Here is a 15988-nt window from a genome sequence, read left to right on the forward strand (position 1 = left end):
TAAATTACTGTACTGATTTAATACTGTAATAATTACTGATAAAATACTGTACAGGATCCCGGGATCACGACCTGAGCCGAAGGCAGGTGCCCGACTGCTGAGCCACCCACGCGTCCCTGTCTTTTTTATTGCATCTATCTTACTAGGTGTGAAATGGTAATCTCAATTGTGGTTTTGATTTGCATTTCCTGGACAGTTTGTAATACGAGCATCTTTTCACATGCTTATTGGTCATTTGTATATCACTTCTGGAGAAGTGTCTATTCAGATCCTTTCTCAATTCTTAAATTGAGATATTTATCTTTTAATATTGAATTTTAAGAGTCCTTTAGGTATTCTTAAGTCAAGTCTCTTAACATATATGTGATTTGCAATTTTCTCCCATTCTGTGGGTGTCTTTTCACTTTAATGGTATGGTTTGCAGTACAATAGCAATTTTTTATAAAGTCCAGTTTATTTATTTATTTTTTTGTCACTTGTGCTCCTGTTAATGTACTAAGGAGCCTTTGCTTCCCCTAAAGTCAGGAAGATCTATTCCTGCATTTTTTTCTAAGGGTTTTATAGTTTTAGCTCTTCCGTTTAAGTTTATGATCCATTTTGAGTTCATTTTTATATATGGTACAAGAAAGGGGTCCATTCATTGCTTTGCATGTGGATATCTAATTGTCCCAGTACCATTTGTTGAAAACAGTATTCTGTCTCCATTTAACAGTCTTGTAGAAAATCACCTGACCATAAATGTAGTGGTTTATTTCTGAACTCACAATTCTGTTCCCTTTTGTTCCATTGATCCGTATGTCTATATCCTTAGGCCAGCACCACACTGTCTTCATTACTGTCAGCTTTCTAGCAAGTTTTGAAATCAGGAAATGTGAGTTTTTCAACTTTGTTCTTCTTTTTCAAGATTCTGGATCCCTTGCATTTCCAAATGAATTTTAGGATCACCTTGTTAATTTCTACAAAAAAGCAGCTGAGATTTTGATAGGATCGCCTTAAATCTGTAGATCACTTTGGAGAGTACTGCTACCTCCATCATATTGTCTTCTACTCCATGAACATTGGATATCTTCCTGTAACAATCTTAAGAATTGTTCTTATGCTTTAAGCTTTCTAAGGGAAAAGTCTGTCTTTTTTGTTCACCACTCTAGAGGTCCTGGTCTACTTAGATAAATAAACAAATGTACAATAAAGATTATATTTTTACTAATTTATAGTCTAAAATACCTTTTCAAAGATAGTTAAAAGTATAGATATTATCTATCTACATACATTTGTATTATGCATAGTTAACACAAATAATTATCCTTTAAGAAAGCTTGTTTTATTATTATGCACATTCTTCTGTTCAGTCTTTCTTTGGGAACTTGAAGAAGCAAGTCAAGAATGCACAGCAGAAACCTGGGTGGCTCATTCAGTTAAGCATCCAATTCTTGATTTTGGCTCAGGTCATGATCTCAGGGTTGTGGGATTGAGCCCCACATCAGGCTCCACACTAGGTGTGGAACCTGTTCAATTAAAATTTTCTCTTTCTGCCCCTCCCTCCAAAAAAATAAAAATTAAAAACTAAAATAAAAAAAATAAAATGGACATCCATGACCTAGACTGTCCCTAGAGGGTAATTTGGGATATGAATAGACTAAAAGCCAAATTTCACAGGAACAGGGGAAGAATATGGGTGTTTAGAGAAGGCTTAAGGGAGAGAAAGTTAGCATCTTCAAAGAGCTGAAAGGTTGTCCTCTGAAAGACGGATTCAATTTTCTCACTTACTAAAACTCAAATCAGATTTCAACTCAACATAAGAACTTCTTAACATGGGGATCCCTGGGTGGCTCAGTGGTTTAGCGCCTGCCTTTGGGCCAGGGCGCGATCCTGGAGTCCCGGGATCGAGTCCCACATCGGGCTCCCGGCATGGAGCCTGATTCTCCCTCCTCCTGTGTCTCTGCCCCTCTCTCTCTCTCTCTCTCTCTCCCTCTCTCTCTCTCTCTATCATAAATAAATAAATAAATCTTAAAAAAAAGAACTTCTTAACATTTAGAATTTTCAAAATAGAATGGACAGGGTTGTAGGTAATGTGGTCTTAGTCTGGCATCATTTGGGCAGGAGCCTGAGGGCCACCCACACAAGAAGTATAGTGTCTAATGTAGTGGTTAAGGGCATGGACACTACTCTGCATAAGACACACCTGGGTTCAAATTTCTGCTCTGCCACTTACTAGCTATGTGACCTTAGGCAAATGATGTAACTTCTCTGCGCTTTGGTTTTTCTTTCTATAAAAAAGAGGGTTCAAAGCAGATTGGAGAGCATGAGTCCCCTTGGGCCCCTCACTTCATCCCCACCCTAATGGAAACACTGTTGCCTCTGCCTATCCAGCACCTGTTCCACGTTTTCTGGTAATGGCCTATAATTTCCCCTACTCTGACTCAGTATGATTCTGGTGGGGCTGACCCATCACTGCCTGCCACTGACCCCAGCCCCAGCTTCAGGGAAGGACATGTGACCCATGCCTGGCCAATCTAGGCACAGTTCAGGGATGAGCACATGACCCAAGCTGGATCAACTGAGAGGCACCCTCAGTCAGGACATGTGCTGGAACCACTATAGAAAAAGCTTTCTTTTTGCAGAGGCCACCATTCTAAAAGAATATAACCTGGAGCCGCCAAGGGGCCACCTCTGGTACCACATGGGATGAGTCTGCCAGAGAATAAAGCCCACCCCAAGTCAAAGCAGGCCAAACAATGCAGAGGCATACTTGATCATTTGAGGTCCTGAACCCAGCCATCCCTGAATCCAGAACAATCCCTTGGATTTTTCAGTTATTTGAACAGTAAATTATCTTTTGTGCTTAAGGGCTGTTTGAGGTGGGTTTCAGTCATTTACACCTGAAAGAATTCTAACAACTATAACCACGAATGTTTAAATGGCCACAGTGAACTAGATACCATAAAAACATTTATTTGATGCTATTAAAGACATTCAAGTTGAGGCAATATTAAAGCAAAATACATATGCTTGATAACAGAACCAAAGTATTTAACATTGTGCAATTCAATTTCTAGCTAGAGGGCACAGAGATGAATGTGGCCTATGCACCAAAAATGGCACAGGGTATATAAATCCCCTCCTCCCCCACCTCTGTCCCACAAGAAGACTGCAATAGCTCCTTACTGATCGTCCTGACTCTAATACTGGTTCCTTCCAATCCATCCTCCACAAAGGAAGGTCCCAGAAAGGACTAGAATCTCAAGACTTCACTGCCCTGTTCAGAATTCTCCAATCCTATAAAACAGAACCTGAGTCTTTTAGATTGCCATATAAGGCTCAGCAGGTGAAGGCTCTTCCTCTCACATCCAGTGTCATCACCTGACACTTCCTCCTTAGCCCTGACCCCAAACCCAAGTTCAAGCTCTCTGCACACACTCTGCTCTCAACACTTCCAAGCCTGTGCACCTGTAGTGCCCTCATGGCAAATGCCTCTCCACATGCATACTCCTCTGTGAAGCCTCCCCTCTCTTCCCTTTCCTATACTCCAGGAGACAGGTCAGAGGCCTTACCCTCAGTCCTTTTTCCTTTAGATTAAGAATGGCTAAGTACGTGTCACTGCCTTGGTCAGCTCCAAGACAGGAAAATACAACTCAATTATTCAAATGAAATACCTACAAGAGACTAGGACAAATGTTGAAAATAGATGATTACTCACCAGCATCCCCATGTTGGTAAACCAAACCACAGGAAGTAAATTCTATTATAAAAACTCCAAAAACTGGTTAAATTCATTTGTTGGGCTGAAATTTTATTCTAGCAACCACCACTTAAAATATTAACGGGGATAGGGAAGGGCATTACCTTGGACTTGAGATGTTTTTTCTTCAGTGGGAGCTCCAATAGCCTTTGTTTTATTTTTTTTTTAATTTTTAACGATTTTATTTTTATTTGGGAGGGAAGGAGAAGCAGACTCCCTGCTGAGCAGGGAGCCCAATACAGGGCTCAATCCCAAGACCCTGAGATCATGATCTGCACTGAAAGCAAACGCTTAACCAACTGAGCCAACCAGGTGCCCCTCCAATAGCCTTTGTTTTAAAAAGATTACATCTGGGGTGCTGGCTGGCTTGGTCAGTAGAGCATGTGACTCTTAATCTCCCAGTCGTGAGTTCAAGCCCCACATCAGTGTGGTGTCTACTTAAAATTTCCTTTAGGGACGCCTCGGTGGCTCAGCGGTTGAGCGTCTGCCTGCGGCTCAGGGCATGATCCCTGTCCCGGGATCGAGTCCCACATCGGGCTCCCCACAGGGATCCTGCTTCTCCCTCTGCCTGTGTCTCTGCCTCTATGTGCCTCTCATAAATAAATAAAATTTCCTTTAAAATGTTAAAAAAAAAGATTGTATTTGTAATTGAGACTACAGGCTGTGTAACACCCTCTTTTTCCATTAGTTTAAAAGACAGGTTTTGTATAATTTGATACGTAAACCTTGGGCATTCAGAGAATAATGCTGAAGACTTAAGCTCAAACATGCAGCAGCTTTACCCTTTTTACCTAAGGAGATCACAGGTGTACAACTTCCACTTTCGAATTATGTCTTTTGCTAAATTGCTGCTTATCCGAATTTCCCCCTCTGGGTTTACAAATACTGCACAAGCTACAAGGTGCCCTGGGCCTAGGCATTTGCACCATCTCATTTGACTGAAGGATGGCTTGCAGAGAAATAAAGTGGGTCAGGAGGCAAGTGGAGCCATTTGCAGGCATCCACTTCAATCCAGCTGTGTTCCAGCTTCATTCCAGATCCCAGTGCTCTTCTTAAAACTTTCAAAACTTACAGAAACTGTGTGGGCCCCTTAGCTACCATCAAATGTATAAATGACTTTACCACTGTCTTACGACATTTTCTTTCTTTGCCTCTCTGGCCAATCCGTGTTGCAAGGTGTTGGATTACTGAGATGTCAGTCCTTAGTCTGGTGTTTTGAAAACTGACAGAACACAAACTCAGTGGGATTGATAGGATCCTCCTGGCCAACCCCTCAAGTCTGAGGTATCAAGGATTACTGGCTGCTACCCTAGTAACATCTCCCCCAAACAGGACAGCTGTGGGCATCACTATTTATTTTCAACTTTGTGACTTTTACTAATAGAGTGAAATAAATATCACATCTGCCTCACAGTATTTAAAGAAAGAGCCTATTAAAGGTTCACTATTTTAACATAAAAATAAGGAGACTACAACTTTATTTGGTGTTCACAGCAACCTAGTGTATCTAAAGTATTTCTCTCCATTCCTCTGGCCTGTTTCCAACAAGACACAGTGCTTATCACAGGGCTGTCAGCTCACCAGAAGGATGACCTTGAAAAAGGTCCCCTCAACTCTCTTGGCTGAATTCTTTACCTGCAAAAGGGATCTAGGTGATCTAAGTAGATGATCTTTTGGATCCCTGCAAAACATGAAACAATTCTAAATCTCTCCCCATATGGGTTATACAGGGCCCTATAAATAGAACATTTAAGGATTTTTTTTCAATTACTCAAATTTTTAAAAAAGATTTTATTTATTTATTTGAGAGAGAGAGAGAGAGAGAGAGAGAGAGAGAGGGGATGAGTAGGGGGAGGGGCAGAGGGGAAGGGAGAAGCAGTCCTGATGCGGGACTCAATCCCAGGACCCTGGGATCATGACCTGAGCCTAAGGCAGACACTTAACCAACTGAGTCACTCAGGCACCCTACTCAAATGTTTCTGTCTGGCACTAAAATATTTAAAAGCTGTCCTAAAAATGGTGCAGCAAAAGTCCTGCTCTTGGCACCCAAAAAAAGAGTTGGAAGTAGAAGGTAAAAAAGCAGGGCTCTGGGGGATCCCTGGGTGGCTCAGCGCCTGCCTTCAGTCTAGGGCGTAATCCTGGAGTCCCAGGATCAAGTCCCGCATCAGGCTCCCTGCATGGAGCCTGCTTCTCCCTCTGCCTGTGTCTATGCCTCTCTTTCTCTGTCTCTCATGAATAAATAAAATCTTAAAGAAGAAAAAAAGCAGGGCTCTGAATTGTATCAGGAAGGAAAAAATGTTATCCATTTGGTGCTTGCTTTCTCCAATCAACACATGGAGCAGACAACCATCTCTCAGTACTAAAAAGGATCAGGGATCCTAAGGGATCTGGGGACCACACTCCTGAGAACTGCTATACTACTTCAAAGTTGGAGTGTACTTTTCCTGTCCATGTGTTAGAAATTCTTACAAGTATGTGTCCCTAAGCAAGAAAGAATATTATGTGGAGTGTTCTTAAAGTTTTACACACATTGTAGCATACTCTGCTTATCCTTCTAGAACTTGCTTATTTCACTCAACTTTAAATTTCTGAGTGCTATCCAACTTGATACATGTAAGTCTAGGTCACTCATTTTTACTGCTATATAGTATTCTATTATGTGGCTAGATCTTTATTTGTCTAGTCCCATAATGATGAACATTTAGGTTGTGTCTAATTTTTTGCTTTTACAAACATGCTTCAACAAATGTCCTTGTACATGTCTCCTTGGGTAAAAGCACATCATTAGCATATACAGCTACATACGGACCTCCTAGGTTATATATATGCATAGCTTCAATTTCACCAGTATCTCCCAAATGTTTTCCAAGATGACTATACCAATTAACCATCTGTAACTCACATTCTATGGCATAGACTACTAACTAATCACTAATTGAATTTCCTCTTTCTTAGGCCTTCAGGTATACTACATTTCCCATCCTCCCTTATAGTTAGATGTGACCACATGTTTGAGTTCTAGCCAAAAGAATGTGAGTGAAAGTGAAGGGAATTTCCATGCCTTGGCCATAAAACTCTCCCTTGAACAATCTTCTGTACTCTTTCCTGATCCACTAGATGGATGTTGACATCCAGGGTGACCTCAGGAGCCGCACATTGAAGATGGCAGAGCCACTGGTACCCAGATCTCTAGATGACACCCTTACTGACCCAAACCTACACTGGGCTGTTGTATGAGAAATAAACTTCCATGTTTATTCAATGAAATTTTGGACTTGGTTATAGCAGTTGGCCTACCTTAACTAATATCTCTTCCCATGAATAGTTTATGAGAATTGCCCCTTCTCTACAACCTTGTCAACACTTAGAATTATGCTTTGAAACTGCTGCCCAACTGTCAGTCTGAATTTATTGTTTTGAGCTACTTTACTTTTTCAGGTTACTAATGAGATTGAGCCATCATTTCACATGTTTATTAGTTTCCTCTTCTGTGGAATTCTTGTTTATATTACAGAATACGATCATAGAAATATAATATATAAAATCACTATAAATGAGAAAGGGAGTCAACTTAATTAAAGGGAAACAATGAAGCAGGACATTTGGACTGAGCATATTTTTTTGGTTGTTCTGGCACTTCTCTTTGCTACTAAGAGAAGTAATGAAAAGAGAATATTTACAAACCGAGAAGCTAAACAATGACATCACCTGCTACCTAATCAAATAGAAACACACTCTCAAGTAAGATTAATATTTAAATCCCATCAACTTTAAGTGGCTGGTTCCCCAAAGACTTTTAGGATTAAGCTTCTGTATTTGTCACTTATTATTCACCCCAAACTTACTCCAAAAATTGAGAACCTAGTTCAGTAGTTTTGGGCTTTCTATGGTATTTATATCTGTAAATATCTCTATCCTGCTCATTTTTTTCCAGGTCTATTAAGTGGGTCAAAATTACAATGCAGAATAGGAGTGATAGTGGTGATCCTTGATGTCTCTGACTTTAAAGATATTTTTCTAACCTTTGGCCAATATATTAGTTATGTTTGCAGATTTAAAAAAAAAAAAGATTTGGGGGTGGGGCAGGGAGGGAGAGAGGGAGAAGAGAGAGAGTCCCAAGCAGACCCTGTGCTGAGCATGGAACCTGACAAAGGGCTCAATCTCACTACCCTGAGATGATGACCTGAGTTGAAATTGAGTCGGATAACCAACTGTGCCACCCAGGCACCCACTTGTAGATTTTTTAAAAAAAACATTATCCTTTATCAGGATAATACAACTCCCTAGAATGCCTAGTTTGCTAAGAAGTGGTTTTTTTTTTTCTAAGAAGTGTTTTTAAAAAAAATAATTCTAGATGCTGAGTTTTATCAGATGCTTTACCTACTGAGATGATAAAACTGTTTTTCTCTTTTATTAATGTGGTAAGTTACATTAGATTTTCTTATAGATTTCCTCGTATTCCTCCACTTGATTGTGATGCATTTTTTATACATTGCTGGATTCACTTTATTAGTATTTTGCTTTGTTTATTTCATATCAATATCCGTAAATATTATTCCTCACTATATCTTTTTTTTTTTTAATTTTTTATTTATGATAGTCACAGAGAGAGAGAGAGGCAGGCTCCATGCACCGGGAGCCTGATGTGGGATTCGATCCCGGGTCTCCAGGATCGCGCCCTGGGCCAAAGGCAGGCGCCAAACTGCTGCGCCACCCAGGGATCCCTTCCTCACTATATCTTATTTGCCTATGGTATCTTGGGATGTTGGCCCTATAAAAGGAGTTAAGAGTTAGCCCTCTTTATTTTTTATCTGAAATAGTTTAAGACGGGGATTATCTGTTAATCTTCTGCATCCCTCTCACTCCACTGTACTCAATGAGCAAAACCCCAACTCGGGTTAAATCTCTTTGCCTACTCTGGAGTTGCACCTGTGCAGCAAAATGGGGTGGGAGAAAAACAGCCCTGCTGATGGAACTCACTGGATATTAATGGCCCCCAGTGCTGTCCAACAATTGTATTAGAAATCCCTGTTCTTGTTTTTTTTTTTAAAGATTTTTAATTTATTTATCTGACACACAGAGAGAGAGAGCCTGGTTTCCTTTAGAAGGAAGGACTATTTTATATCCACTCCTCTCCCTTCCAATCTCCAATAACTCCTCCCTATCTGCACTCTTGGCTGAGGACTGTGCCTTATGTTTCACTGAAAGTAAAAACAATCAAAAGAGAACATGGTGCCCATGTACCCCACCTTCCTTGTTGTTTTGATAAACTATCTGTGCTTCTCTTTAAGGTCACCCACCACGTGCATGCATACTACACTCCACCCCTCTCACTCAAGGACTTTGCTTCAGCCATTCTCACTCTGCCTCTCCTCAGTCTTCCTTGGCAGCTGCTCATCTTCTGGATCTCTCCATTTTTGTAAAGCTCCTCTTTGAACATCATCTTTTCTGTGACTACACTCACTCCTATGATCTCATCCAGCCTCATGACCTTTTAAACACCATATACAGGGCACCCGGGTGGCTCAGTGGTTGAGTGTCTGCTGTGATCCCGGGGTCCTGGGATCGAGTCCCACATCAAGGGAGCCTGCTTCTCCCTCTGCCTATGTCTCTGCCTCTCTATGTCTCTCATGAATAAATAAAATCTTTAAAATAAAAATAAACACATACCAATATAACTCCCAGACTTTTATCTGTAGCTCAGATCTCTCCCCTACTTCGAGACTGATATATTCAATTGCCTACTTACCCGTTTCTACTTGGATGCCTCATGAGCACCTCAAACTTAATACAAACTCCTTATCTTCCTCTTCAAATTTGCTCCTCCACAGTCTTCCCTATCTCAGTAAACAGCAATTCCATTCTACCAGCTGCTCAAGCCAAAACTCTGGAGTCATTCTTGACTTCTCTTTTTTTCTACACACCTTATACCCACCAATCCACCAATAAATCCTGTTGTCTGCAAAATTTTCCCTGAATTCCACCACTCCCAGTAATCTCCACTGCAACCACCCTTGTCTGAGTCATCATGCTCCAGCTGCTGAAGCTTCTTCATTGGTCATCCCACTTTTGCTTCGTGACCCCTTACAGACAATATTCTATGCAGCTGGTGGAATGATTCTTTTCAAACATTATTCAGATGTCACTTGTTTGCTCAAAACTCTCGTGGCTTCCCTTCCCCCTTAGAATAAAAGCCAAATTTCTTCACCTCTGAAGATGCATAAGTAAACCTCTGAATGTTCCTCCATTCTTGTCTGTAAACCCATCTTGGGCTAGGAATTTTTGTGACTCATTCCATTTCTTTAATAGTTACAGGTCTAATTACGATTTAGTTTTTTCTTAATACTGCTAACACTGATCTAGAAAACTGTCCATTTAACATTTCCAAATGTACTGCCAAAAAGTACTGTTATTTTTCCATTTTCTCCTAATATTGTTTTTTGTCCCTCCTCCCCAACCCTGCCCTCAACCCTGCCAGGAGTTTACCTATTTGTTAGTCTTTTCTAAAAAAAAAAACCCAAAACCAAAAAACAAAACAGCTTTTGGTTTTGTCAATCTTTATTGTGTTACCTTAATTTTTGCTCCCATATTAGTTCCTTTCTTCTGTTTTCTTGGCTGCACTGTTATCCTTTTCTCAATCTTGGGTTAATTTTCAAATCTTTTTAAAAAATATTTAATTTATTTATTCGAGAAACAGAGAGAGAGACAGAGAGAGGCAGAGACACAGGCAGAGGGAGAAGCAGGCTCCATGCAGGAAGCCTGATGTGGGACTTGATCCTGGGTCTCTAGGATCACGCCCTGGGCTGAAGGCAGCACTAAATCACTGAGCCACCGGGCTGCCCCCCTTTTTAAAAAAGATTTTATTTATTTATTCACAAGAGACACACAGAGAGAGGCAGAGACTAGGCAGAGGGAGAAGCAGGCTCCCTGCGGGGAACCTTATGCAGGACTCATCCCTGGACCCCCTGGGTCACGACCTGAGTTGAAGGCAGATGCTCAACCACTGAGCCACCCAGGTGCCCCTCTTCTTTTCTAATAGTTACTTCAGAAGATAAATTTCAAATCCCACTTTAGCTATATCTCATTTCTTTTTAGAATGCCTCTGTTGTCATTTGGTTCTAGATATTTCATAATTTCCATTATAATTTTTTCTTAGAGATGCACACACACACATCCATGACATATATATCCAGGATCTATTTAGATATATTTTTAAGGCTTTTATTTATTCATGAGAGACACAAAGAGAGAGAGAGAGGCAGAGACACAGGCAGAGGAAGAAGCAGACTCCTCACAAGGATTCAGATGTGGGACTCGATCCCCGATCCTGGGATCATGCCCTGAGCCGAAGACAGACACCCAACTGCAGAGCCACCCAGGCGTCCCTATTTAGATATATTTAGAAGTGGGCTTAGTAAGATTCCAAATATATTTGGAGGAGATTTAGCAGTTGTTATTGCTAATTTTGTAGCATTTTGGCAAAAACTCTGGTGTTCATAAAGTTGATACTTCAGTATTTTTGAGACTGTCTTTATACCCTAATTTGTCATCAGTTTTTGACAAACTTTGCAAGGTTCAAACAATATGTATTTTCTATCGGTGGGGTGCAGAGTTCTATGTATGTACACTTGATTGAGTTTCTTTCTTATAGTGCTCATATTTTCTATGTCCTAATTATTTCTCTGCTTGATCTATTAGTATCTTCAGGGAATATAAAAGCTCGGTATGATTATGGATTTGTTAACTTCTACAGTTAGGTCAAGTTTTGCTTCATACATTTTGAAGCTGCTGTTGTACTCTGCTGATTTAAAACTGCTTTATTTTCTTGGAGAATTATCCTTTTAACATTTAGTCATAACATTTTTTATTTCTAATAACAAATTTTTTTTTATTTTCAAAATCTGTCTGACATTAGTATGATCACACCAGTTTCTTCTCATTTAGCATCTGCCTATATCTTGTCTAACTAAACTACTTTCAACCTCTGGGGGCACCTGGGTGGCTCAGTTGGTTAAGTGTCGGATTCTTGGTTATACTCTCTGTATACACAAAATCATAACTGCAAAAGGACCCTTTTATAAACATAGCTCTTCTCTTCTTTGCCATAAAGATTTAAATAGAGGAACACTCAGTGCTTGAGCGTTTGCCTTCAGCTCAGGTCATGATCCCAGGGTCCTGGGATCAAGTCCCACATCCGGCTCCTTGCGGGGTGCCTGTTTCTCCCTCTGCCTCTGTCTCTCTCTCTGTGTCTCTCATGAATAAATAAAATCCTTTATTAAAAATATTTAAATAACATTTGGTAGCAAATATATTTGGCAAATGACTAATGGAAAAAGTTGTTTTTGTTCACAGATACAGAAAAGGAATTAGTTGACACGCTATTGCCTCTAACTGAAGAATAATTAGGAGTTTGACATATTTAACACTGAATGATGCCTAAGAAGTGAATCAACTTAAAAAAGCAAACCAGGGGTGCCTAGGTGGCTCCATCAGTTAAGCCTTTGGCTCAGGTCATGATCTCAGGTCCTGGGATGGAACCCGTCCCAGGCCCCAGGCTCCCTGCTAGCCAGGGAGTCTGCTTCTTCCTCTCCCTCTGCACCACTGCTGCCACGCCCCGCCGCCCCACCCCCGCTCATGCTCCCTCCTCCTCTCTCAAATAAATAAATAATCCTTAAAAAAATTAAAAGCAAATCAAACCATTCAGAGCTTGTACCAGCTGACACTGAAAAATACCTCATAAACATCCAGATATATCTACAGGATAAAGGGAGATATAGCATAAATTTTAGAAACTTTTTTTTATGGTTAAACACGCATAAAACTGCCCATTTTTTGAGTGGTTGGGTCATCTAAGATCACACAGAAAGATGATGAGACTCTAAATGGGTTAAGGATCTACAACTGTGAAGATTAGCTGTTGGGGCAGGATGGGCGGGGGGAGCGGGGGTACAGAGTGTGAGTCTGCAAATGCAGACGTGTGGGATTTCCCAGCAGAATTGTACTTGGAGGATCCTGCTCAGCCACACGAGTAGAGGACAAATAGGAGAGCTTCTCACCAGCTACCCCCAAAATAAATACAAACTAAAGGCTGAGACAACTTTTTTGTAATCATTAAAATGTTGGAGAGGAAAGTCCAACACTGCAAATTTGCTTTAATAAGACAGTTCTTTTGCTCCTGAGAGAAAGCAAGCCACATGGATCAATGGCTGGGTCTTTAGAATGGCTCAGAGCCTGAGAGAAGTATTTTATCAACAAGCCCTTAATGGTACCTTTCATGTGCCAGGAACGCTGCTTAACACAAAAGGAACAAACTGATGAGGAGCCTGGGCTTAAGAATTTCACTGCATCAATGGGCAGACATAATTATGTTTATAGACCAGAAAGCAATTAGTAGTTGTAACAAGGCCTTCAGGAAAGGGCATATCATGGCCCAGGGTGATGAGGTGAGGACGTGTGGCCTAGGTATGTGTGGCCTATGTCAAAGTCCTAACACCACCAACAGCACTATTTACTGATTGCCTGCTGGGTGCCAGGCAATGTACTGTGCACTAATTTTTTCTTCCCAATACCTCAATGGAGGCAGGTGTTACTGTCCCCATTTTACAGATGAGGGCAAGGACTTGAGGTTGAGTGAAGGCTAACGTGACATTCAAGGCACAGCTGGGCACACAAGCACGTGTGTGACACAAGACCCAAGCTTCATCAGTTCTCCTTACAGTTCCTTCCCTCACAGTAATGAAGGGAAATACTGAATTGTAAAACAATTTGTAGAAGTAATTATAATATACTCCAAAGAGACAAAAATTAACCATTTGCCTCCCTACTCCTTCAATTCTCAACTTGACAGTCATCTCTTCCAGGGCTCCACCCCTGCTCTCCAAACTGAGTTAAGCTCCCCCAATAAGGACCACAGTCCTTCAAGTGCAATTTGAAAAGCCAGTAAGCTCTGAAAAATCTGAAGTGTTTTCATAGGTTTGCAGCAAGCATGGTGACCTGAACTTCCGGGAAACTACGTGTTTACTTTTCCTACTCAGCGTGAATATTCACACTCGGATGTGAGAAAAATGTGTCTGATGAAGGGATGCTGCCCATGGCAGTTATTACAGAATACATATGTATATTACCTTGCTAAAATCCAAACTGTTCTGACTTGCAAACCACATCTGGCCCCAAGGATCTCAAAGGACTCTGGACTTCTACCCCATGCATAATTCTCATTGCACTACAGGCGTTTCTTCTTCATTGTAAGCCCAGCACCCGACGAAGTGTCTTGCATGTAATAGGTACATGATAAATATTTCCTGAATGAAGAAATAAGACTGAGAAATTGGCTATGAAGGGAAAATGGTCAGTGGCTTGGGACTATGGTTCCTGACTTGGGGGCTGAGCCTCTAACCATGGAATGCTACTTTCTTCTCTGACGGGAGGTCCTATTAATAGTTGCTGCTGATTGACGGAAAGGGACATAGCTGCTGTCTTCACTGGGAATAAAAATAGTCCAGTGGTCTTACATGATGGACCCATATATAACTTTAGCCCAGTAATATAGAACAGCAGGCATATTCATACCTCTCAGACCACATGGGCAGCCTCACAGGTCCCCCTAGAACTTGGGAGAAGACGTGCATTTGGCTCTGACCCTACTACATGGGTAACCTTTTTGGCCTGTAGTTTTTTCATCTGTAAAATATCAACCAGAGTAACCCTTAAGGCCCTCGCACGGGGGTCTCTAACAAGGTAATTCATGGGAGGGACAGCAGCAGTTGCCCCACATTCCAGAGGAACAGGAGACAAACCTCTGGAAGTTCTTCCCTCCTGTCCACTGTCCTGGCAGTCCCAAGTTCACCGTCCTCAGCGTGCTCTGTCCAACCTATATACACGTCCTCTCTCATCCCCAAAAAACAGTCAATGCAAAAAGATGCATTTTTGTACCAGGGGCACCAGTGGAGCTCGGTCTTCGATGCCAAACACAGGTTTAAGAATTCTGCGAAGAGTAGCGGCACAGCTCTTCGGTCCCCCGAAAGAGGCCGGGGTAGAATGCGGGTGGGGGCCATTACTGGCCAACAAGCACTGGATTATTTTTTTTTTAAGATTTATTTATTCATGAGAGATGCACAGAGACAGGCAGAGACACAGGCAGAGGGAGAAGCAGGTTCCTCGCAGGGAGCCCGATGCGGGACTCGATCCCCAGACCCCAGGATCACGCCCTGGATTTAAAGAGAAAACCTGCTAACTGCAAAGCCTCAGGACCGGGTAGGAGAATGGGTGCCACGAGAAGGCAGCTCGGGTGGGCCTTCCTTACCTGGTAGCACAGGATGGTCTGCTGTACCAGCCGCGCGTAGCCATCCAAGCGGACCCCGGAATTGCTCCTGCTCCTCATGCCCGCGCGCTGCCCGGGCCGCGGCGCCCGACGCGCTGTGCAGAGGTGGGTGGGACGCCCGAACTGCGGCCGCCAAGCGGGCCTGCTTCCCAAACACTCGCAACCTCGGTTAGTCCTTGGGACGGAGCCCGCCGGTGGGAGGTCGAGACTTTTTAAAATGAAAGAACCAAAGTCTGACTGGAAAGCAAGCCAACCAGAGTTTCGCTCTTCTGCACGGCGCGGGGGCGGTCCCTCCTTGACCAGGTCCGCCGCACTCCCGACGCCCGCGGATGTCGCGCAGCCCCGCAGGAGACGCGGGGAATCGGGTTTGGGACGGGAGGCAACGACGACCCCGTCGAGCCTTCCTCGGCTTCGAGCGGCGTGGAGGAGGCCCCCGGGCGGGCCGCCAACCCTAGCCTAGCCGCCTGCAGCAGTCCCCGCGCCGCCCCGCCCCCGGCGCCGCCCCCGCCCCTGCCGCGGAACGCAACCCTCCGAGTCGCGGCTTGAGGGGGAAAGAAAAGGGGGTGGCCCACGGGAGTAGCGGACAACCTGGCTCCGGGCGGGAAGCAAACTGCATCCCTCAGCCCCTTACCCCCCCACCCCCCCACCGCCGGCCGCAGAGGAGGCTGGGGAGACAGGTCCTTCCGCGGCGACCACCTGGATGCCCTGGGTCCGCCCCAGGCCCCACCTCTGATCCCGCCTCCGGCTCCGCCCCCGCCGCGGAGCGGAACCCACGGAGCCGGGCCGAAGAGCGAGGTAAGGGGACCCCTCCTCCGAGCCTCGGAACGCCCCTAATACCGTCGCTTGTGGCCCCGCCCGGCCCTGAGATGAGCTCAGCACAGCGCCCGTGGCCCCGCCCCAGGCCCCGCCCCAGGCCCCGCCCCCGCCGC

General features: G+C 43.2%; 1 protein-coding gene across 2 annotated transcripts in view; it reads right to left on the bottom strand.

The window, feature by feature from the left end:
* PHKA2 (phosphorylase kinase regulatory subunit alpha 2) overlaps window positions 1-15573 on the bottom strand; it is a 75859-nt gene extending 60286 nt beyond the window's left edge. For both annotated transcript variants that reach the window (XM_025997492.2, XM_025997490.2), the window contains exon 1: window positions 15042-15573. In XM_025997492.2, coding sequence (XP_025853277.1) covers window positions 15042-15119 — 78 coding nt within the window. In that variant the 5' untranslated portion in view covers window positions 15120-15573. The remainder of the gene's footprint in view (window positions 1-15041) is intronic.
* Window positions 15574-15988: the final 415 nt, after the last annotated feature.

Source organism: Vulpes vulpes, chromosome X (genome assembly GCF_048418805.1).
Source record: "Vulpes vulpes isolate BD-2025 chromosome X, VulVul3, whole genome shotgun sequence".
NCBI lineage: Eukaryota > Metazoa > Chordata > Mammalia > Carnivora > Canidae > Vulpes > Vulpes vulpes.